Here is a 22,611-nt window from a genome sequence, read left to right on the forward strand (position 1 = left end):
CCCATTTCTTCCTAACTCTCTGTTAGTGATTTCAGGTTAGTAGCTTAAAGTCGGCCGTACCAAAACCAAACCCATTGCCGTTGAGTCAATTCCGACTCATAGTGACCCTACAGGATACAGGTGAACTGCCCATAGGGCTTCCAAGGCTGTAATCTTTACGGAAGCAGACGGCCACGTCTCTCTCTTGCGGAGCAGCTAGGGGGTTCAAACCACTGACCTCTCCATCAGCAGCCAAGCAGTAAACTACTGCACGGCCAGGGCTCCTGAAGTTGGCCACCGTGGGAGTATATACATCATGAATCCACAAACTCGACAAATCAGGCTTCCCCTACCACCTCGGTGAGCTGATGGTTAACAACCATTTACCAGAACACCACTAGCTATGTTTCAGCATGGGGTTGGATCCAGCAGCCAGGCGCCCTAAGTGATGAGAACAAGGAAATGTCTTGGCCTTTTCTGACCTGCTGTCCTAAGAATGGGAAGAGAGGTGTGTGAAGTGTCTTACATGCCTAACAGTACCAACTGCTGTTGAGTCAATCCCAACTCATGGCAGCCCTGTGTCAGAGTAGAACTGTTTTCAATGGCTGATTTTTCAGAAGTAGATCCCCAGGCCTTTCTTCCGAGGCGCCTCTGTGTGGGCTCGAACTTGCAACTTTTTGGTAAGTAGTTGAGTGCATTAACCATTTGTACCACCGCGGGACTTCCTTAAACACCTAGATGTAGCAAAAAAGGGTGAAGGCCAACTGGGGCCAAAAGTGACCGGGGACTCCTTGACCTGACTAACTGTTCCCACTCTGCTCAAAGGGAAAGCCCGAAAGAACTGTAGGTCAGCCCAACTGCACGTATGAATCATTCAGTTAAACAGGATTGAGCAAGTTAACTAGCTAATCCCTTTCTACATTCAACCCCTGAAATGTGAACTAATTAAAATAACACCCTATCATTTTGAAAAGGAAAATTTATCGTGAATTGCCTTGCGTGGCCAGTGGCAAGTCTCCATCGAGTGCTGCGTTTGCCTAGAAGGGATTCATCTCTCAAGAAAGGAGTTCATTTGCAGTCCAGGGTGAGGCTTGTCTCCTGATGGAGCAGCAACTTAGGAAACGTTTTAAAGTGCATATTTGCTCCGTGAAGTGCCGGTGACAGTCCTCACATAGGTGATCCCAGACGGCAGATATACGTTTCACTTCGTTTAATCAGCTCCCATCTAACTGCTTTCAATTTCACAGCAAGAAATCTAATTTCATCACCCACAGCCTGGAATACCTTTTCCCTTCTAACCTCTTCCCAAGAGAAGGAGCTGTTGGTCAGCTACATTTTTCGGTATTGACGGTACTGAAAACACCGAACATAAATATCTGAGCATAATACTCGTTACTGGGTGGCACAGGGATTAAATCAGACTTTAACAACCCCTATGACTAACAATTAGCCTTATTTGTGAAAGACAAACAGACCAGAAAAATACACACCCAGCACAAACAAATGGTTAAGACTTAAACCCTTAGTTACGTTTCTTTGCAAAATGGTGGCTAATGAAAGCCATATGTGCTAGTGTAGTGGCAGACTCCCAGATTCCTGCAGCCTCCGTGGGCCCAAGAAAGGAGGTCCAAACAGCCGACTGGCTGCCAAACGTTTCTGATTGCCAGTCTGTTTAACTCTATTTTCTCCTCCAAGAAACTTCCAGGCTTTACTGGAGAGGATATCCGTCCGCCTCATAGGTACTTGGTTTCCAGGGCACTGTGCCTACTGGTGAATCACTCTAAAGAAGTTGGTTAGTCAACTGCTCTTACAATGGTTTTTGGAGTTTCCAAGTTCTTACTTGGGATTCCAAGCCAGAGGAGGCAGAGGTATCTAAGGTGCCAAGCTGATTCCATTATGTAAAAACGTTCCTCCCTTAAAGGACACGTGCACAAATACGAAGCTGTTCAAAAACAATTGCGGGGAGGGCTGGCTTTATACATGTATAGTAGGTAAAGCTTAGTAGGTGACAGTGTTACAGAGGGAATGAACTTTGCAACTATGTTTCTCTAAATGGTCTGAACTTGGTCTCACTGCTACATGGTGACAAGGCCTCAAAGGATTGCTCCAAGGACTAAATGGCTGAGCACATATCTCAAACCAGACACAGTCTTAGCTGGGATGTCCTTCATGAAGGCGCCACTGCTGTAGGCAGGAAGCTGGAGTAAGCTTCATCCTCAAGTGGTCTTTAGGCTCCTTTTGAATTAGCCTTGCTGTTCTGGGATGTATTTTGTGAGTTGGCCTGGAGTGTCTAGGTTTAAAACATAAGGACTTTAGGTACTGATTACAATTAGATGAATAAATTCTTAAAAAAAAAAAAAATTACGGTTGATCGCAACTCATGGCGACCCCACTGTGTGTCAGAGTAAACTGTGTGCTTCATGGCATCAGCTTTTCAGTGGCCAATTTTTCAGAAGTAGATCCCCTGACCTTTCTTCCGAGGCCTCCAATGTTTCCATTAGCAGCTGAGTGCATTCACTGTTTACACCACTCAGGGACTATATACATTCTTTAGGGGTCCCCCTTTTTGTTTTTCTTAAAATAATGACAAAGCACAAAGTCAAATCTGAGTTTATAAGTTACCTTAGTAATAAAAATAAATGCATGCAAACAAGGTCCCTGTGTGCCTTGGGATCATTTTCTGGGTATTGACCCCATCTGTGTGCACAGATTTTGGGTCCTTCAGGAACCAGCAGAGGGACTACACAGCTCCACTCTCTGTGACCCCCTACTGCTTACTTGTGTCATGCTTTCTGCTCTTGCCCCCGAATTCCTTCACCCAAATGGGAAGAGTGGACAGATAAGTAATTTCTTATTTACATGCATTTCTTCTAAGATTTAAATGTTTTCCTGCTGGTATTTCCTGACATCAGTAGCCTGTGTAAGATACTCAACATATGGAAACTATTTCCATCTGGCACAGAAGAAAATAAGGACCTGCCTATATTGTAATTAGCCTCAAGACTTAACATGTTTAGTTTGATACACAATTGCATTGGTTGATTTTTTTTTTCCCCCCTTTTCATTTTTGGATAATTAAGGGAAAAAAAAGTGTAGTGGTTGTCAGATGACTAAACTTCAGCCTACAACTTCCTGTTTGGAAGTAAGGAAAATTGCAGTGTTTTGCAGTAGTTATAATTCTGGATTCTCACTACCCTTAAAGATAACTAGAGGGAAAGGATTTTCTTTTTAGATACTCACAGTTTCTTTTGAAGAAGAGATGGACTCTTTAGGTAATGAGATGGGTGTCAGTGGTGTTACCGGTGATGATGCGGTAACTGGAGGCAGTTGTACAAATTCTTCATCCTTAAACATAACCGAGAGTTGGATTACTGATTTCCAGCAGAATCTGTGTTAGATCTACAGTCACGTCCAAGATTACCAGGAGCTTTTAACAAATACTTCGTATTCTGGGACAAGGAATAAAGGCCAAATCTGGAATCTACATATAGGCGAATGTTGAGCTTTCATAGAAACAAATCCAGCGGTGCAAGAAATATAAAGGAACGCTATTCTATTGAAATCCAGCTTCATAAATGGGGTTAAGACAGAAGGTTTGTTATTTTCATTTTTTTAACTTAGCTCACCAAAGGAAAAATCATTTTCTAACCTTAGTTTCCTTCAGTTGAGGCACAAAATCCATCGTGTTCTCTTTAGATTCAGGGGAAGCAGATGATCCTACAGGAATATCAGACTTTGGAACCTAAAAAAAGAGAAATGGTTTATACGATCATATAACAAGCTCTCTGCTCTTCCTGAAACAGTAACTTCTACGGTTGTCGGTGTTTTTACCACAATTTGCCTTCCACTAAATCCCTAACTCCTCCAACTACACCCTTTATGAGTAACATGAACTATGTCCCTGAATTAGCAACTTAGTATTATTTATCTTTTGATACCCTATGTACAAAAGTTGCACTGTAATTAGATAACAGTATTTAAAATCCTCAGTCATTAACAAGCACAGACTTGCCAATTCTGGTCCTTTTCTCATAGTCTCAAAAAAAAAAAGTTGCCATTTCTCAATTATTAGTTTCTAATAGCATTGACATAGCTTAGTCAAAATTGACATCATTTTTAGTGTCTGATAATACTTAATAAACTTGCCTAATTTATTAAGATGGTAGGTGTTGCTTACTAGCTCCTGCAGCGAGAGGAAAGTAGTGGGGGAGGGCAATGGCATTTTAGAATAGCCAGCTAACCTATATTTAAGAATTATATTAATTACCTTTGAAAAATAAATATATATTACTGCCGTTTTGAAGTAATTCCTTTCATACTTTGAAAGGAAAGAGGCTACATAAATCCAAAATTATAGCATCTTCAATTTGATGCTCTAAATCCTTTACAGAATCTGGTGTGCACCTTGTTCTCAGTTCGGATACATGGAGAAGTTTTAAAACCACAGATGAAAAAGCAATAACATGCCTAGGAGCTTGTCACTCTGTCCTAAATACCTAGGTCTTTCTTACCCAGAAAGCAACATCTGGATGATGAGTTTACGCCCATCTACAATAACTCTGAAACCCAAATTTGGCTCTGAGACATTGTGCTAATCCAAGATTTCCTTGTTCCTGAGAGCAGTCTAAAAATGACAACTTTGGTCTGTTCCTAAATGGACCCAGGAGTTTGATCAGAGTGAGAAACCACTAGCCGGCCTCTTAAAACATGGTCTGTGCTCCAAAACTGTCTCCGGTCTCCCTAGAATCACTCCTGGCCTAAGCCCAAATCCAGACTAGTCTCTAGAAATTTGGAAAGAGGAGGCAAGATGGTGTTTCCTGAAGTACATTTTCATGCTGGACTTCAAATGGTTTTCTTTGGTTTGCCCAAGGACTCAGAAGCATAACAAATTAAAAATCATTAGTCTTCACCCTGAAGTGCTTTGTCTAATCTACTAAACCAAATGGACAGCACCTTCTATAATTTTTTACTCCTGAACTTCTGAGTCAAAGTTAGAGTGGTGGGCCCTTTCTGATGGGCCCAGAGCAAGATGCTCTGGTGCACGGGCCACTGCTGGGTTCATCAGTAACTAATCAGGAGAAACAAAGTTGCTGAGTTAGAAGCAATAAATGAGTAAGGAAATGCGTAAAGGAAGACAAGTTTACATTGCAGATTAGCCATTTGCTGCTTAAAAAATTAGTAGGAATATGGATAATGAAACAAACATCAAAGAACAGGAACCATTCAGTCTGGCCTAAAAGGAGTAGAGGTAAAAAAAAAAAAAAAAAAGTTTGCTAAAGAAGACCAGATAGATAAAGAGAATAAATTGGACTCCTACTGGCAAAATTCCTAAATCAAGGGGGAATTAAAGGAAGTAAGAGCCCTGTAGAAACCCACTGCAATCGAGTTGATTCTGACTCATAGCGCCCCTATAGAAGTGCCCCCAAGGGTTTCCAAGGCTGTAAATCTTCACAGAAGCAAATTGCCACATCATTCTCCCACAGAGGGTTCAAATCCTTAGCAGCTGAGCACTTTAACCACTGCACTGCCATGGCTCCCTCTGTAAGATTATTGACCTTGAAAATTCTATGAAGTGCTGTTACTATGAAAAAAAAAATTACTACAAAAGACATCAAAAAAGTGCAGTTACTATGAAAGTCAGAAATGACTTGATGGCAATGGGTTTGTGTGTTTTGTTTTTATTCATTTTTTAAATGGTTGAAATGAACTCCAGAACGGGGGAACAGAGTTCTCCCAGCTCTAAACCCATTGCTGTCCAACTCATTGCAACTCTGTAGGACAGAACTGAACTGCACCACTGAATTTCCAAGGCTGTAATCTTTACCAAAGCAAACTGCCACATCTTTCTCCTACAGAGCAGCTGGTGGGTTCAAACCACCAACCTTTCAGTTAGCAGCCAAGCACTTACCCACTGCGCCACCAGAGCTCCTCAACAGTCCTATGGCTAGAGGTATTCTGAGTGGCTTTAATTTCCTTTTAGGAATTTAAAAAAGATTTTTAAAGACCGTTGGGCAAAATTCCAAATCCAGATTCACATGAGCCCAGTTACTCACCTCCACACTTGAGGGTATCTCAATTGGCTTTGGCTTCACGTCTATGAGGTAGAAAGTACGTGATAGGAGCAAAAGAGAAGGAGGGACATTCTCCTTCAGGTGGAGGTCCTGCCACTGGAGAGTGGAAGGGGAATAAAACATGACAGGATCACAGAATGTTAGTGCTGGAAGAAACCCACAATCATCTACTGCTCCCCTCACGTTACGCTTCCCCGGGTTCATGCTGATAGCTAAGGTCAGGACAAGGAGAATGCCAGCCTCCTGACCTCTGCACCCATGGCTGTACCCTGCAGCCTCCCTCACCACAGTGGGGTCACTCAGAGTTGGAGAGGGAGGTGTTCAATTAAACCCTTGAACTCCTTAGAGTATGACCAATTCTGGATCAAAGTAGCTAAGTGTCTTTTCATAGGCAAAAAAACCCCTGAAAACAAAGAATAAACCAGCCTCATTAATAACAAAAAAAAAAAAACAGTAAAATGAAGTTTTCAAACATTTTTAAAAACATTTTTAAATCAGTAATAGAGGCAGAAGATGTAAAATTCAAAAAGTAAATAAAATACATTCAATAAAAATCAAGTCTGCCTTCTACCCCTATAGCTACTTTTTCTCTCCCTAGACACAACTAGTTCCTTGTACCATTTCCTAATTTTCCAGAGATATCCTGTGTTTTTACAAATATATATGTATATATAGCTGTCTTCACACAAAGGGAAACCTGGCAGTGTAGTGGTTAAGAGCTCCAGCTGCTAACCAAAAGGTTCAAAGAATCCACCAGGCGCTCCTTGGAAACTCTATGGGTCAGTTCTACTCTGTCCTATAGGGTCACTGAGTTGGAATGGACTCCATGGCAATGGGTTTGGTTTTGGTTTTTTACAAAAGGTGACATACACACACTGTCTTGTCCTTTGCTTTTTTTCACTGATATATATATATCTTAGAGGTGGATACTTATCCGTACATGTAGAACTGCCTTCTTTTTATCTTTAATGTTTAAATCATTAAAGGATTCTGCTTTTTGGAAATACCATAATTGGTGGCGCAATGATTAAGTGTTTGGCTGCTCACTGAAAGGTTCGTGGTTCGAACCACCAACCTGCTCCACAGGAGAAAGATTGGCAGCCTGCTTCCGTAAACATTTACAGCCTTGGGAACACTGGGGGCAGTTCTATTCTGTCCTATAGGGTCACTATGAGTTGGAACTGACTCAATGGCATCCAATGACAACAAAAATGAACTTTAAACTCATCAATTTTTGGCTACTATTAACAGTGCTGCAATGAATAATCTTCTAGATGTGTCATTTTGCACATGTACAAAAATATAGGATAAATTCCTAGAAATGAAATTGCGAAGCCAAAGAGTATATGCAATTTTAAATTTGGGTGACTACTGCCAAATTGTTCTTCATGGAAATTTTTACTAGCAATGCCTGAGTACCCTTCTCCCCACACTCTCACACTCTTATCAAACTGTTATTTGCCAGTATTAAAAGGTGAACATGCCATCTCATAGTTTTAATTCCACTTAGTATGAGTAAGGTTAAGATGTTTCAAATGTTTACCATTTTTAAATTTTCCTTGCTATGAACTGTCTGCTCATACCCTAATACAGGATTTCTTGAATAATAATACATAGTACTGGATATTATCTGGCCAGATTAGTATTCTCACTCCCCCATCCAAAACTAAACCAAATCCATTGCCATCAAGTCAATTCCTACTCTTAGTGACCCTATAAGACAAAATAGAACTGCCCCATAGGGTTTCCAAGGACCGGCTGGGGGATTCAAACTGCTGACCTTTTGGTTACAAGCCTGCACCCTTAACCACTGCACCGCCAGGGCTCCATCACTCCTTCATAGTGGGATTGTAAAATGATATACCTTTCCAAAAAAGCAATTTAACAATATGACCATGAACCCACTTTATACTTTGTTTCAGAAAAGGGATGATTTTAAGTACCTCCCTCTACAATACCTTCCTCTCCCAACCTGGTGTAAGAGGTAACAGCTACACAACATGGTTTCAAAGTCACAACAATGGCTCCTATTCCAAAATAATTTGTGTATACTTTATACCACTTTTCACAATTATAGGAATAAGATTTTTTTTTGTTACTCTCCCATCCCTGCCCCCTGCCCTGGCTGGGCCAGGAATGAGAATTTTAATAAGAGTTACTCCTTTGGTTTAGAGCAATGAAGCTCTTAGTTAAAATACAAATATGTTATTTGAGAGAAAATATTAAACATCTGTTACCAGAACAAACACTTTACATTGATTTGGGACACCAATAGGGAAAGCAGCCCCGGGTGGGCCACTAGGGTGGGAAGGTTCAGCCAGCCAGAAGAATTCATTCAGATTTTGCCCAGACCCTTACAGTATAGCAGGCCAAATGCTAAGATGGCCGTAAGATTCCAGTTCTTAGTGTACACACACCTTCTCCCAGTTATTCAACCAAACAGTAATCTAAAACTACAAAACCCAACCCCTTGCCATTTCAACTCATAGTTGGAATTAACCACCTAACTCTTTAACCACTGTGCCACCAGGGCTCCTAAACACTAATCTAGGTGCTGTTTATGATGGGATTTTGTACACGTAATTGTGCGGTGGTTAAAGTACTCAGGTGCTAACCGAAAGGTCGGCGGTTCGAACTCACCAGCCAGCTCCACAGGAGGAAGATGTGGCAGTTTGCCTCCCTAAAGACTACAGCCCTGGAAACCCTATGCAGCAGTTCTACTCTGTCCTCCAGGGTCAATATGAGTTGGAATCAACTCGATAGCAATGGGTTTTTTTAAATTAAAGTCCCAAATCAGTTGACCATAAGATAGGGAGATTATCTGCGTGGGCCTCACCTAATCACATGAGCCACTGAAATCTAGAGTTAGAAACGGAAGTCAGAGATCTGAAGCATGTGGGGGGTTTGGCGTGTAGGAAGTTCTTCACTGCTGGCCTTGCTGAGGGCCACAGCAGGTAAGGAATGCAGGCCTTCTCTAGGAAAGAGAGGGGCATGGGGCTTACAGCCAGCAAGGAAGCGGGGACCTGAGTCCTACAGCTGCAAGGAACTAAATTCAGCCAACCTGAATGAACTTGGAAGTGGATTCTTCCCTGCAGCCTCCAGAAACGAACACAGGCTGTACTTCTGACCTATGGAACTGTGAGCTAATAAATGGGTGTTGTGTTAAGACACTAAATTGGTAGTAATCTGTTATGCAGCCATAGAAAACTAATACGGTGCTCCACCCCGATCAATGTGAAAAATCAATCCACCTCTTCAGTGTCTAACTGCACACCAACCCACACTGCTGCTTGGTCAGTAGCTCAATTAAATAAGGCAAATTAGGGAAAACGATTTGCTTGCCAAGTAGAAATCACAAAATGAGTTCTGCCAAGTGTTGGGGAGAGAGCGCTAGTAAAAAGCTGCCACCTGCCTCTGTGAGCTGTTGTCTCAGCTGTTCCTCAGTGAGACCCAGTGACCTCATTCCTCGGGCCCTGCAGGCAGCCTGGAGTTCTGACACACTCAGGGCACTCACCCCTTCTTTGGCAATCACCTGAAAAAAAAAAAATGTAAGGAATGGTGTTGGCTCTGTTGGCGCCAATTTCAAGTGATCCCCAAGTTCCAGTAAACCCAGGGGATATACAGGGTCTTGTGCTTTGACTCTTTGTCCCCTGCACCACTCACTGCAAAGGCCAGGTGCCTTACAAAACAGAGAGACTCCCAAAGGTAGGAGCTTAGGAGCTGAGAGGAGGGAATCCTGCCGACAGGTCCTAATAACATCAGACGTACTTACAAAACTCCTTCCACATTCTGTCACCAAAGTAATTATTTCCCTCTTGATTTTTTTGCCTGGTTGTGACATCTCTGCTCCTTTTCTCTTTCATGGCAGCTTTAGGATTCATTAGAAAAACATTTCACTAGAAAAACTTTCCAGGTACCATCTGTTATATGTCCCAATGTTCTTCCCCCACAGTCCCCCTACCACCACCCCAGGGATGACCCTAACTCTCTGGACCCCAAAACTCCCTCATGAATACTTTCACACAATGCTTGCTTGGTGTGACCAGGAACGATGATACTTCTGAGACTGCTATTGTTTATTCCAAAGTTATGAAAGAACAACCAAAATGGAAACGGGGTTGATGGAGTCATGCTTTCTCAGTTCTGGGAAACCTGCTCCCTCAAGCAGAATGGTTTAAAGCAGCTGATTCTGATTCAAAAAATATTCTTTCCATGTTTTTATGGAGTCTGATTAGTAGTTATAGTCCATACAGTGCCCTTCTCCTATAAGATGTCGCGGCTCTGCTTTTCCTCCTGGCATTCTGCTTTGTCACCCCTCCTTACTAGGCCAACTCAACCAGCAGAACATTTACTCCGCTCTGTGGGAGCAGAGGTGTGGGGGTCGAGCACTGCCCTTGACAGTGCAATGCCAGGAACCTACTAAGCTGCTACCTTGACAGTGCAACAGCAGGAACCTACTAAGCTGCTACTTCCTTCCCAGCAGGTCCGAACTGCTTTAGATGAGTCCCAGCTAAGACATCCATATATCTCAATAAAATGGGTCAGGGTACACCAAAAAAAAAAAAAACACCAAACAACTCCTCAAATCAGTAATCAGGGCTCAAGTTGTCATGATAATGGTTGTTTAAACCACTCACTTTGCCAGAACTTGTCAATGACTTAGACCCAACGGAAAATACTGTACTTCATCTCAAAGCTACCTTATGGTAATCAACCCTTATTATCCCCCAACGCCTTGCTAATTCCCTGTGGTTACAGTCAAGCTCTTACTTCATCATCTTCTTTTATAGACTTCAGTTTCATCAGGAGCTGAAAGCGGAGCAAATTGTTGGTTCCAAAGGCCTGCAATTCTAGCAGTTTGCAAAGGGCGACCAGCTGAGGTCGATCTAAGTGCTCCAGGGTCAGCTCATCCTCAAACAGCTTGGAAAAGCCAACGATCTCCTTTGTGCTGGGCTTGTGGCCTGTCTGGACCTAAGCAGTGGGACACAGAGGCTAATTAAAATAGGTTTCCGACTTAATTTAGCTTTCCCAGTTGATTATTTGAAAGAGACATCAAAGCATTTATGGACACTATCTGATGTCTGGAAATGGACCCTGTACTACAAAGAGGAGTAAAGAAATCTACCTAAAGTCAGCCTCAATCACCTGAAAAATCGGAAGTAGTTCAAAAATCTGACCCTCATTCTTCTGTTCTTTTCAAGAAGTTACCAGTGTCTTTAACACATTAATTCCTTTAAGACAGACTTTTCTGCAAACTTCTACAGTGGGTTACCCAAATATAACACTTATCATGTTGTATGTTTATAACTTAGATATTTGCAACTTCAGTGATTTGAGAACAATCTGGAAAATCCATGATGATATACATTTTTTTCATATCATCCCAAACCAGAAGTTGTTTGGTATTGTATGGAAGACCGACACCTGTTTTACGTAGGATGAGAACCGTGTAGAGGCATCTCCCAACTTGGCTCTGTTCCTCCTTGCCATTTCTGTAACTGTTTCTTGAAGAAATTTTGCTAGTTCCAATTTTGCAGCCATTTTCTTTTTCTGTTTTTCTTCCTGGATAGCAGAAGAGGAAAAGTTAATCAATCCTTCACGATTGCAACTTGGTAGATAAGGATGGGAGAAAAATAACCATGACCATGTTATTGCTCTTCCTTATTTCATGTATTAATATTATTTTCAGGACTAATTAATTGGGTTTTGTGAGAATCAAAGCAAAAAAAAAAAAAGAAGTAGCCTCTATACGCAACTTCTCTTTTTAATCTTACTTTTTTAGTTCTCACTAGTACACTTGATAGATCCAAAGTGTCCCCTCAATGAGAGACTTTGTCATTGTTTAGAATGACATACTGACTTCGAATTTACTTCAAACTCTCTAAGCTCCTAGTCAAGCCAACCCCTGCTATGAGTCGCCCTGGATTGTGCTTTACAGTAAACAAAGATAAGTAGAACATTATCTCTGCCCTACGGCAGCTTAAATTTTAAGTAGAAATCAGACACAATTAATTAGAATTCAGTGGTATAACAGATATTTGAACAAAGCACTACAGAGTTCAACGTATACTTTTACGATGGTGTCTTGATCAGTATTTCTTAATCCTTGCTCATCATCAGAAATGCACTGTGGTACCATTTTCAGAATAACCGTGGTCAGGACTTGGGAGTAGAGAGGAGCAGAATGTATAATTTCAATTAAAAAAAAAATTTTTTTTTTTGAGAATCTAAATTTTTTTTAAATTGCACAGGAGATCTTCATGATCAGCCAATTACACAAATCACTGATTTTAGAGAGATCTTAAAAGACGCAGTCAAATCACACAATGGCAATACCATGGTTAGAACCCATTTAATCATCTCCACTTCATTCATCTATATCCATCTAGCCATCCATTTATTTCTTGAGCATCTATCATGTGCTAGGTGCCGGGGGTAAAATGAACAAAACAAATCAGAATTTCTGCTCTCATGGAACTTCCAGTCTAGTGGGAGAGACAAGCACTAGTAACTAATGATAACCTAGTGACTGCATAAATTAATATAGAAGTATTATGGGTAAGTGCTACAAAAGAGAAATGCACAGTACAGTCATCTGACACAAACAGAACAGTTGGTCTCTCTCTGTCTCTCTCCATGGGACAAAACAAGAAAGTGTTGTCTAAGACTGTGGCCATGATGTATTTATCAATGTTTGGGGAATGGGTAGTACTGAGAATAAAAGGTAATATTTAGATAATTCACTTCTTCTCTACCTCCACCTTCCTGCATTCACTAGTTCTGTCTTTGGAATGCCACAGTATTAACTCTAGATCCTGATTATCTTAAACGTAAATGAAATCATTTCCAAGCAGTTAAATATTGCAGTTTGATTTTAACTCTAAAATGCATCTCAAATCTATCTTTAAGGCTTTACTCCTACTGCCATTTTCACAATTCAGGCTCTGTTCTCTCTCCCTTGGACTATTGCAATAGCTTGTTGTTTGTTGTTGGGTGCCATGGAATCAACTCCAACTCATAGCAAACCCATATATAAAAGAATCAAACACTATCCAGTCCTACACCATCCTCACAATCATTGTTATGTATGAGTCCATTGTTGCAGCCACTGTATCATTCCATCTTGTTGAGGGTTTCCCTCTTTTTCACTGACCCTCTACTTTACCAAGCATGATGTCCCTCCTGATGACATGTCCAAAGTAAGAGAGACAAATTCTCACCATCCTCACTTTTAAGAAGCATTCTGGTTGTACCTCTTCCAAGACAGATTTGTTTGTTCTCCTGGCACTCCATGGCCTATTCAAAATTTTTTGCCAACACCACAATTTGAATACATCAATTCTTCTTCAGTCTTCCTTTTTCATTGTCCAGCTTTCACATGCATATGAGGCAACTGAAAATACCATGACTTGGATCAGGCACACCTTAGTCATCAAAGTGACATCTTTGCTTTTTACCACTTTCAAGAGGTCTTTTGCAGATTTACCCAATGGCGTTTGATTTCTTGACTGCTGCTTCCATGGGCATTGATTGTGGATCCAAGTAAAACGAAATTTTGGACAACTTCAAATTCCTTGCCACTTATCATGATGTTGCTTATTGGTCCAGTTGTAAGGATTTTCATTTTTTTATGTTCAAATATAATCCATACTGAAGGCTGTATCTTTTACCTTCATTAATAAGTGCTTCGAGTTATCATCACTTTTGGCAAACAAGGTTGTGTCATCTGCATATTACAAGTTGTTAATGAGTCTTCCTCCAATCCTGTTGGCACGTTTTTCTTCGAATAGTTCAGCCTCTTGGATTATTTGCTCAGCATACAGACTGAATAAGTAAGGTGAAAGGATACAACTCTGCCGCACACCTTTTCTGATTTTAAATCATGCAGTATTCCCTTGTTCTGTTTGAACGATTGCCTCTTGATCTAAGTATAGGATCCAGAGGAACACAACTAAGTGTTCTGGAACACTCTCTCTCTCTTTTTTTTAAACCAACCATGCATTATTTTATTTAATTTTATGGGGTTTTAGGTGAAAGTTTGCAGCTCAAATTAGCTTCTCATTCAAAAATTTATACACAAATTGTTTTGTGTAAACATCTTTCAGCCAAGATCCATTTGACACCAGCAATGATGTCCCTCCTTTCACGTCCTCTTCTGAATTCGCCTTGAACTTCTGGCAGTTCCCTGTCGATATATACAGCTACAGTAGTTTCTGAATTATCTTCAGCAAAATTTTGTTGGCATGTGACATTAAGGATATTGTTCGATAATTTCCATGTTTTGTTTGACTGGCTTTCTTTGGAATGGGCATAAATATAGGTCTCTTCCAGTTGGTTGGCTGGGTAGTGGTCTTCCAAATTTCTTGACATTGATGAGTAAGCGCTTCCAGCACTGCATCTGTTTGTTGAAGCATCTCAGCTGGTATTCCACCAGTCCCCGAAGCCTTGTTTTTTGCCAATCCCTTCATTGTAGCTTGTACTTCTTCCTTCAGTGCCAGTGGTTCTTGATCTGAAATGACTGAACATTGACCAGTTCTTTTTGGTACAGTGACTCTGTGTATTCCTACCATCTTCTTTTGATGCTTTCTGCGTCATTCAATTTTTTGCCCATAGGATCCTTCAATGCTGCAACTCAAGGTCTAAATTTTCTCTCCCATTTTTTCAATTTGAGAAATGCTGATCATGCTCTTACCTTTTGGTTTTCTTTTACCTTTCTAATTTCAGGTCTTTGCACATTTCATTATAATAGTTTAGCTTATCTTCTCAAGCTGCCCTTCTAAATCTGTTCAGTTCTTTTACTTTAACATTTCTTCTGTTCACTTTAGCTGAGCTCAAGAGCAAGTTTCAGAGTCTCTTCTAACATTACTTTTGTTTTTTTTCTTTCTCTCCTGTCTTTTTAATGACCTTTTTCTTTCTTCATGTATGATGTCCTACAACTCATCTGGTCATCGGTCGTTAGTGTTCAGTGCATCAAATCTGTTCTTGAGATGGTTTCTAAATTCAGGTGGGATGTATTCATTCAGGGTTGTACTTTGGCTCTCCTGGGCTTGCTTTGATGCTCTTCAGCTTCACCTTGAACTTGCATATGAGCAATTGATGGTCTGTCCTGCAGCCGGTCCCTGGCTTTATCTTAATGGAAAATACTGAGCTTCTGCATCTTCTCTTTCCACACATGTAGTTGATTTGATTCTTGTTTAAACCACACGGCGACATCCACGTGTATAATCATCATTTGTGTTGTTGAAAAAAGTATTTCCAGTTTGTCATTCTGTGGTGGCTTGCGTGTTACTGTGATGCTGGAAGCTATACCATCGGTATCTCAAATACCAGTAGGGTCACCCAAGTGGACAAGTTTCAGCAGAACTTTGAGACTAAGGCAGAGTAGGAAAAATGCCTGGCGATCTGGTTCTGAAAATTAGCCAATGAAAACCTTATAGATAACAAAAGAACACTGTTCAACATAGTGCTGTAAGATTAATGGTTAAAAACAAGTTAATACAAAATATACGTACAATAGAATATTGTTGGAAGGCACTCAAAATACAACCGGGGAAAAGCTGTCTCCTCAGAGCACAAAACACCTTAATGATGTGGATCAAATAAAGACTTCTGGACCTTTATCTGTTGACGTGGCACAACTCAAAATGAGAAGCAACACTCCAAACATCCAGTAATAATGGAACGTGGAATGTACGAAGTACGAATCAAGGAAAATTGAAAGTTGTAAAAAATGAAATATAATGCTTAAAGACAGATATCCTAGGTATTAGTGAACTGAAATGTACTGATGTTGTCAACAATCATATGGTCTACTACAGCTGGAATGACAAGCTGAAGAGGAACAACATTACATTCATTGTCAAAAAGAACATTTCCAGATCTATCCTGAAGTACAATCCTGACAGTGGTATAGGCATGTGTATACTAATCCTGACATTAGTATACACATGCCTATAAGGAAGACCAGTTAATACAACTAATATTCACATTTATGCACCAACCAAGAGTGTCAAAGATGAAGAAAGTGAAGATTTTCAAAAATTGCTGCAGTCTGAAATTGATCATGCTTGCAATCAAGATGCACTATAATTACTGGTGACTGGAATGTGGAAGTTGGAAACAAAAATAAAGAATCAGTAGTTGGAAAATGCGGCCTTGCTAATAGGAATGGTGGTGGAGATTGCATGATAGAATTTTGTAAGACCAATGAGTTATACATCAGGAATTGCAATTAGCATCCCACTTGATTTCCCTGCCTTGGCTCTATCCTCTTCAATCCTTCCTGGCAGCAAAATTGTTTTTCGAAAACACACATCTAATCATATCACCCCCACCCCCCTTTCTTAAAATTTTAAGTTCCATGAGTCACCACTGCCAAAGGCTGTCTAAATTCCTTAGGGTGGAGAAGCTTTCCAACCTGATCCCAACATATATCATTTTATCTCATCTGCCATTGATCCCCTGTTCCAACTACGATGAGCCAATCAATGGTCTCTGACTGTATCATATTCTTTTATACCATTAAACCATTTTAAATACTATTCTTTCTATGCAGAAGGTCTTTCCCACACTGCGTGGTGTTATCTGTGAAACATTTTCCAAACTTATTAATAGGAGCCCTGGTGGCGCAGTAGTTAACCACCCAACTATTAACCAAAAGGTCAGCAGTTTGAACCCACCAGACACTCCACAGGAGAAAGATGTGGCAATCTGCTTCCATAAAGAGTCAAAGCCTTGGAAACCCTATGGAGCAGTTCTTCTCTGTCCTATAGGGTCACTGAGTCAAAATCGACAGGAACGAGTTTTGTTTTTTTTGGTATTGAGTTAAAAGTTGCCGCCTTTGTCTTCTCATAATGCTTTGTTTATACCTTCATACTATCGTCTAGTAGAGTGGCATAGAATGGAGAGAATGAAAGAGCTGCCTCTATTTTCTAGCCCACCACCTTCACAGTGACCATCATGCTCAATGAGGGCGCTCTCTTTCATGGAACACTCATAAGCACTGAAGAGTCTGTCTGGCTGAATAAGTCATACCTACTATTCAACTAGTCACAGTAGTAGCAGTTCATTTTTATTTTCTTTATGTTTTTAATGGCTAAAAAGAAGTTAATCCAAGGTATACATACAATGGAATATTATTCAGCTATAAAAAGGAATGAAGCTCTCATACATGCTATATATAACATGAATAAACCTTGAAAACATGCTAAGTGAAATAAGCCAGACACAAAAGGACAGATATTGTACGAGTCCACTTATAAGAAATATGTAGAATAGACAAAAGTATAGAGACAGAAAGTAGATTAGAGGTTACCAGGGACTGAAGGAAGGAGGAATGCGGAGTTATTCCTTAATAGGTATGTAGTTTTCTGTTTGGGGTAATAAAAAAGTTTTAGAAATAGTGGTGATACTTGCACAACACTGTGAATGTAATAAATGCTACTGAATTACATGCCAAAAATGGTCAAAATGGCAAATTTTACATTATATATATTTTACCACACATACAAAAGTTAAAATAGCCTACATACCTTCTTGGATTCACTTTCAAAAGTTGATGGCAACATTTCTGGGAAGAGTTTCAGAAACAGTGGTAATAAGAATTCCATAAAGGGTACAATTATGAACACCAGAAATGGAAGCAGCCGGAAGAGATCAGCGCAAGTTCTCAGCAGCTAAAGAATTAAATGCATATGCGATACTCATTATTGTAGGGCATGCCACAGCAAAGCCCAAAAAGGCCTGCCTTGGGTTCTTAAAGTGTTAAAAAGCCAAGTCAGATCTTCTGCAGCTGTTTTTTAAAATGGAAGGGCAGGGTTTTCCGCTTTACCATAGCTCTGAAGTAATATTTATGGGATATCTTCAAGGAAATCTATGATAATCAAAACATGTTATTGGCATCTCTTTGCTTTCACCCAAGTTAGGGATGCATACTTTAACAACAGAGTATGTTACAATTGGTTTTAAAAATACATTAACAACGGTTTGTACTTCAGAAGCACAAATCCTTGGAGAGATTAGAAAACACAATTATAACCATTCTATAGGCAAATATATACAAATTTTAAAAATCTTGCCTAAAGTTGTATAGTAAGTCAGTCGCAGACAAGTAAGAATCGCAGTAATCAACTCTGGTTCTCACCAGCAGTTAGTATTTCTACTTTGGGATTTTTTAAATGACTTTTAAGTTGAGTTTAAAACTTGGCTCCCAAATAATTAATTTTAACTTCACATTTTCTTTCTCAAATATGACTCTTGCCTACCCTTCGTCTCTCTCGTCTGGTCAGCACCTGTCCATGCAACAGCCTCCAAACCATTCTGGCAGCAACTTTGGTGTCAATCCAAAGCAAGTGGAATCCATTGTAATAATATTTAAGTTCATCCAGGATTATCTGTCTATAAGATCGCTTTACTTCCTTAATCTTCATGCCAGTTTCTTTTGTGGGCTGAGGGCTTGTCACCTGTGGCTGTTCTGTGGTTTGCTCTGGCTGAGGTTTACCAGGGACCTCCTGAAGCCAGCATGTTGATGTGTGTAGCTTTTGTATTATTCTAGTTTGTAAGTCAAGTACTCTATTGCCTGACTGGCTAGAATGGGAGTACTTCTTGCTTCCACAGTTCTTCATAAATCTTTTATTTAAATGGGAATCTGGCAATTGAAGATATGCAAGAGATGGGGAATAAGATGAACAGGTAGGATGGACAAAAAGGCTAGGGAATCTGGAATAAAGAGCAACATCCTCTGAGTTGAGCACATGCTATTAAAAACTTCAAACTTAAAGAAATATTATAGCTGACTAAAATAAAACTGGTTTTTAAGCCTGTATTTAAGAGCACACAATGTTCATTATTGAGTGAAATATGACTTTTTACCTCAGTTGAAGGTCAGTATGCTCTGTGGGTGAATAATATATTCCATGATAAATATTAATAAGTTAATTCATAAGAATAAATGACTATATTAGAAGCTGGAAGCTCTGCAACTACTAATTTAAAAGTCTAAAAGCAAACATTTTTTCACCAGTGGTTCTATTTGAAAGTGTTGTCTCTATAGACTGTCATAGAACAGGTGAAAGACTTGTGTTGTCAGCCACCCTACTGACAAAAGGAATATGTTTTAATGAAACATTTTATAGTCCCAGTGGTGATTAACCAATCACATAATACAGTGCCTACACTTCCCCCTCCAATGAGAAGCAGTTACAGCTAAAATGCCCTTCACCTAAAATTCCTCAAGAATTTTAGGAATAAGAATTAGAATTGGGCGCTCCAGCCATAGATCTCTACATACTAGCTCTGAAACATCCTACGATCACTCGCCCGTTCAACTAGCACGTTAGATTGCTTCAAAATAAAACTAAGATCCATGTAGGTAAAAAAGTTACTGGCAAAGAGACTTCTTTTGGAAAAGTGATAGCTTTTCCATTCCTTCAGATTGTTTTTGAAGCCTTCCAAGAATGAACCACTCTTTGAATGGCTAAAAGTTAGAATGTACAATGTATCAGGCACATAGTAAGTTCTGGGTGAATATTCCTTTGAATAAATAGATGACAACAGATCTTAAGGAAACCCTGGTGGCTTAGTGGTTAAGTGCTATAGCTGCTAACCAAAATGTCAGCAGTTGTCAAAATGGCGCTCCGTGGAAACTCTATGGGGCAGTTCTACTCTGTCCTATAGGGTTGCTGAGTCGGAATTGACTTGACGGCAACGGGTTTGGTTTGGTTTAACAGATCTTAATGGGGCCAGTCAATGTTCAAGGATTGGTTTGCTCTCCATTTTAGCCCTTTTTTAATCTAAAGGACTCATGTAACATTCCTCAATTATAAAGGTGTCACTCTAAGACTACATCTTACCTATACCATACATCTACAAAGTTCTTTATGCAATACGCCAAGTTTTAAAGCATAAAGTTCTATGCTTCCATGTAAAACCAAAACCAAACCAGTTGCCATGAAGTCGATTCTGATTCATAGAGACCCTATAGGGTTTCCAAGGAGCGGCTGGTGGATTCAAACTGTCAACATTTTGGTTAGCAGCTAAGCTCTTACCCACTGTGCAACCAGGGCTCCACTACCATGTAAAGCATATAAAAAGTGCTGGATAAGTTCAAATACGTTAAAATGTCAGCTTCCTAACTAAAAACCAACATACTAAGCCTATGCGTTTACACATATCTTTTCCATCTAGAAAAGTGAAGTTCATATAAATATGGCAGAGAAAATTCCACTACTTACCTTGTTCGGGCAATAGCTAAGACTGTATTACAAGTGTAGAAGACCATATTTATATTTGTCTCAACTAGTCAACATAGGGACCTAGGCAGAAGGAGTAATTTAGTATTTTGAAAATACATCAATTATAAAGATATTAGGGTTAAAGTATTTTTAACTATTGCAAGAATTAAAAATGTGCATATTCTATCCAGGTACAAAAACTCCCTCAAGTTCATTTCCAACAATGGTGAATAATATTTTCTTAGCTCTGGAATTAAGAGTGGTACTTTGAGATCCCAATATATGGAAATTATCTCTAGTTTGATGATCTGGCCTTCAAAGGCACTTCGATTTCTGGTCAACATTATCTAGTAATTTGCTTGAATGGTTGTCAAGTATTTAAGAAGCTGAGGAAGACACACTTGTTTGTAGTCTAAAACTGCATGTAGAAGGTGAATATACTAGATTTGTTTCAATTAGTTTTTTTCCATACTTGGCCAAGCTGCCCCAAACCCCAAAGATCCAAAGTACTCCCTAATCTCATTTATGTAGCAGTGAAGATGTACACCGAAAGAAACCCACTGCCATTGAGCCGATTCTGACTCATAGTGACCTTATAGGACAGAGAACTGCCCCACAGGGTTTCCAAGGAGTGCCTGATGGATTTGAACTGCCGACCTTTTGGTTAGCAGCCATAGCTCTTAACCACTACACTACCAGGGTTGAAGATATATACAGTACCTACTAATAGGTTCAAGTAGAGGTAAACCGGTTTCTTGTGCCAGTGATTCTCCAAAGAGCCCAAAGTGAGTTTTCTACTTTTAATACACTTCACCAAAACCGTTCTCCATGACTTTCAGCAAGGGGCAGCATGCAGCTTGAGTATCTCATACTGTCAACTCTGCTTTTGTGCAGCTAGGAAAGGAGTACCAGGGTCTCTTCTACATGGAAACCTCAACCACGAACTGAAATATCAACACGGGTTCAAATTAACTTCAGACCATCTGAAAGAGCGGGAGGCCCAGACAAACGACGGGTGGTCTCCTGCTGGAGGGAGGCAAGACCTGGTCCAGAGGTTAATCTGCGCTTTGGCTCCTGCCCTTCGCTGTGGCTCCCACTTCCCAGGCGGCCGGGCCCGGGGCTCACACGCCCTGAGTGCAGTAACTCAGGCTCCCGGGGTTACCTTTGCTTTTGACACTTCATGACACCGTGCAAAATGTCCCCTCAGCATCCTCAGTCAGTGGCTTTTGTTGGGGGTCTTGTGCACGTTGTGTGTTGGTGGGCCGTGTTTGTGGGGTCGGGGTGGGGGGTTGTTCTTTGTGTTTTTGGTGCGAAGGTGGGACAGGCACCGGAACTAAGAACCTTGTTGGTGACCCACGTTTATGGAAGGAAAACGGGAGAAGCAGGGCGCAGAGTACGGAAGAGAAAGGAGGAAGCGAAGAACGGGAGGAGGGAGAATGGAGGCTGAGCCCCAAAGCTTGGGGGGTGGGGGGTGGGAAGACAGGCGAGCGGGCGAGGTCAAGGGCTGAGAAGAGCGCAGTGGGGAACTGGAAGGTGGCGGAAAAGCTGGGCGCTTGATAGGAGGAGCAGGACACGGCGGGAGCGAGCTCCGGAGAAGCACGGCAGGCGAGGTCCGCCAAGCTACAACAGCCTGACGACCTGGCCCGCCCACCTCTACCTCCTCGGCCGTCCTCCCCTGAACGGCCGCCTCAGTCCTCCCAGCCCCTTCCCAAGCGCCACCCCTTCCCCGAACACCCCTCTCTCAAAGCTAGAAGGGCCCAAGGCCAAGTCTCTATGGTTCCTCCTCTTTTCCTCTCACCCGGCACCGTCATTCTGAGTGACGACATCATCAACCAATGAGCTCTCAAGTTCGGGGGAGGGGGCGGGCCGGGCCGTCCTTGACTATAACAGCCCCAGAAAACAGCAAGGGTCTCGTTCCTACCGGTGAAATGACCTCTCTATCGGGCTTAGTTTAGGGAGCATCTGTGCCGGGTGGCCCAAAGATCGATGTTTTTCTGCCTGTCCACACGCTTTAGTCTGTGGCTTAACTTCCTTGGAAACCTTTGATTGAGGGCTGGATTAAAGAAGCTCTTGCCCTACTGATAGCGTAATATGTCTGATAATCACCATGGTAACCATCTTGGAGTCACGAATTACATCACTTTGATGTTTTCCCCTTTCCTACACCGCAACTGCCTGTGGGGAGCGGAGGCGGCAGAAAGGGCAGGAATGGGGAGAAAAACATCTCTCTCCCCTTTTCTCCAGAGCCCAGGACTGGAATGCTGTGAAATCTTCATGCGGAAATCTGAATTCTTCTAAAGAAATTTGCTTTATAAATGTTCTATTAACAG

General features: G+C 41.0%; 1 protein-coding gene across 1 annotated transcript; it reads right to left on the reverse strand.

The window, feature by feature from the left end:
• Positions 1-1,869: 1,869 nt before the first annotated feature.
• Positions 1,870-18,788, reverse strand: LETM2 (leucine zipper and EF-hand containing transmembrane protein 2). The gene is made up of 9 exons (XM_023551106.2): positions 18,314-18,788; positions 17,582-17,725; positions 11,475-11,612; positions 10,821-11,021; positions 9,463-9,582; positions 6,033-6,146; positions 3,629-3,721; positions 3,220-3,324; positions 1,870-2,269 (listed from the first exon to the last, which is right to left on the reverse strand). Exons 1-9 carry the CDS (start codon positions 18,671-18,673, stop codon positions 2,207-2,209), a joined length of 1,338 nt encoding a protein of 445 aa, XP_023406874.1. The 5' UTR covers positions 18,674-18,788; the 3' UTR covers positions 1,870-2,206.
• Between the last annotated feature and the right edge of the window lie 3,823 nt (positions 18,789-22,611).

Source organism: Loxodonta africana, chromosome 19 (assembly GCF_030014295.1).
Source record: "Loxodonta africana isolate mLoxAfr1 chromosome 19, mLoxAfr1.hap2, whole genome shotgun sequence".
Taxonomy (NCBI): Eukaryota; Metazoa; Chordata; class Mammalia; order Proboscidea; family Elephantidae; genus Loxodonta; species Loxodonta africana.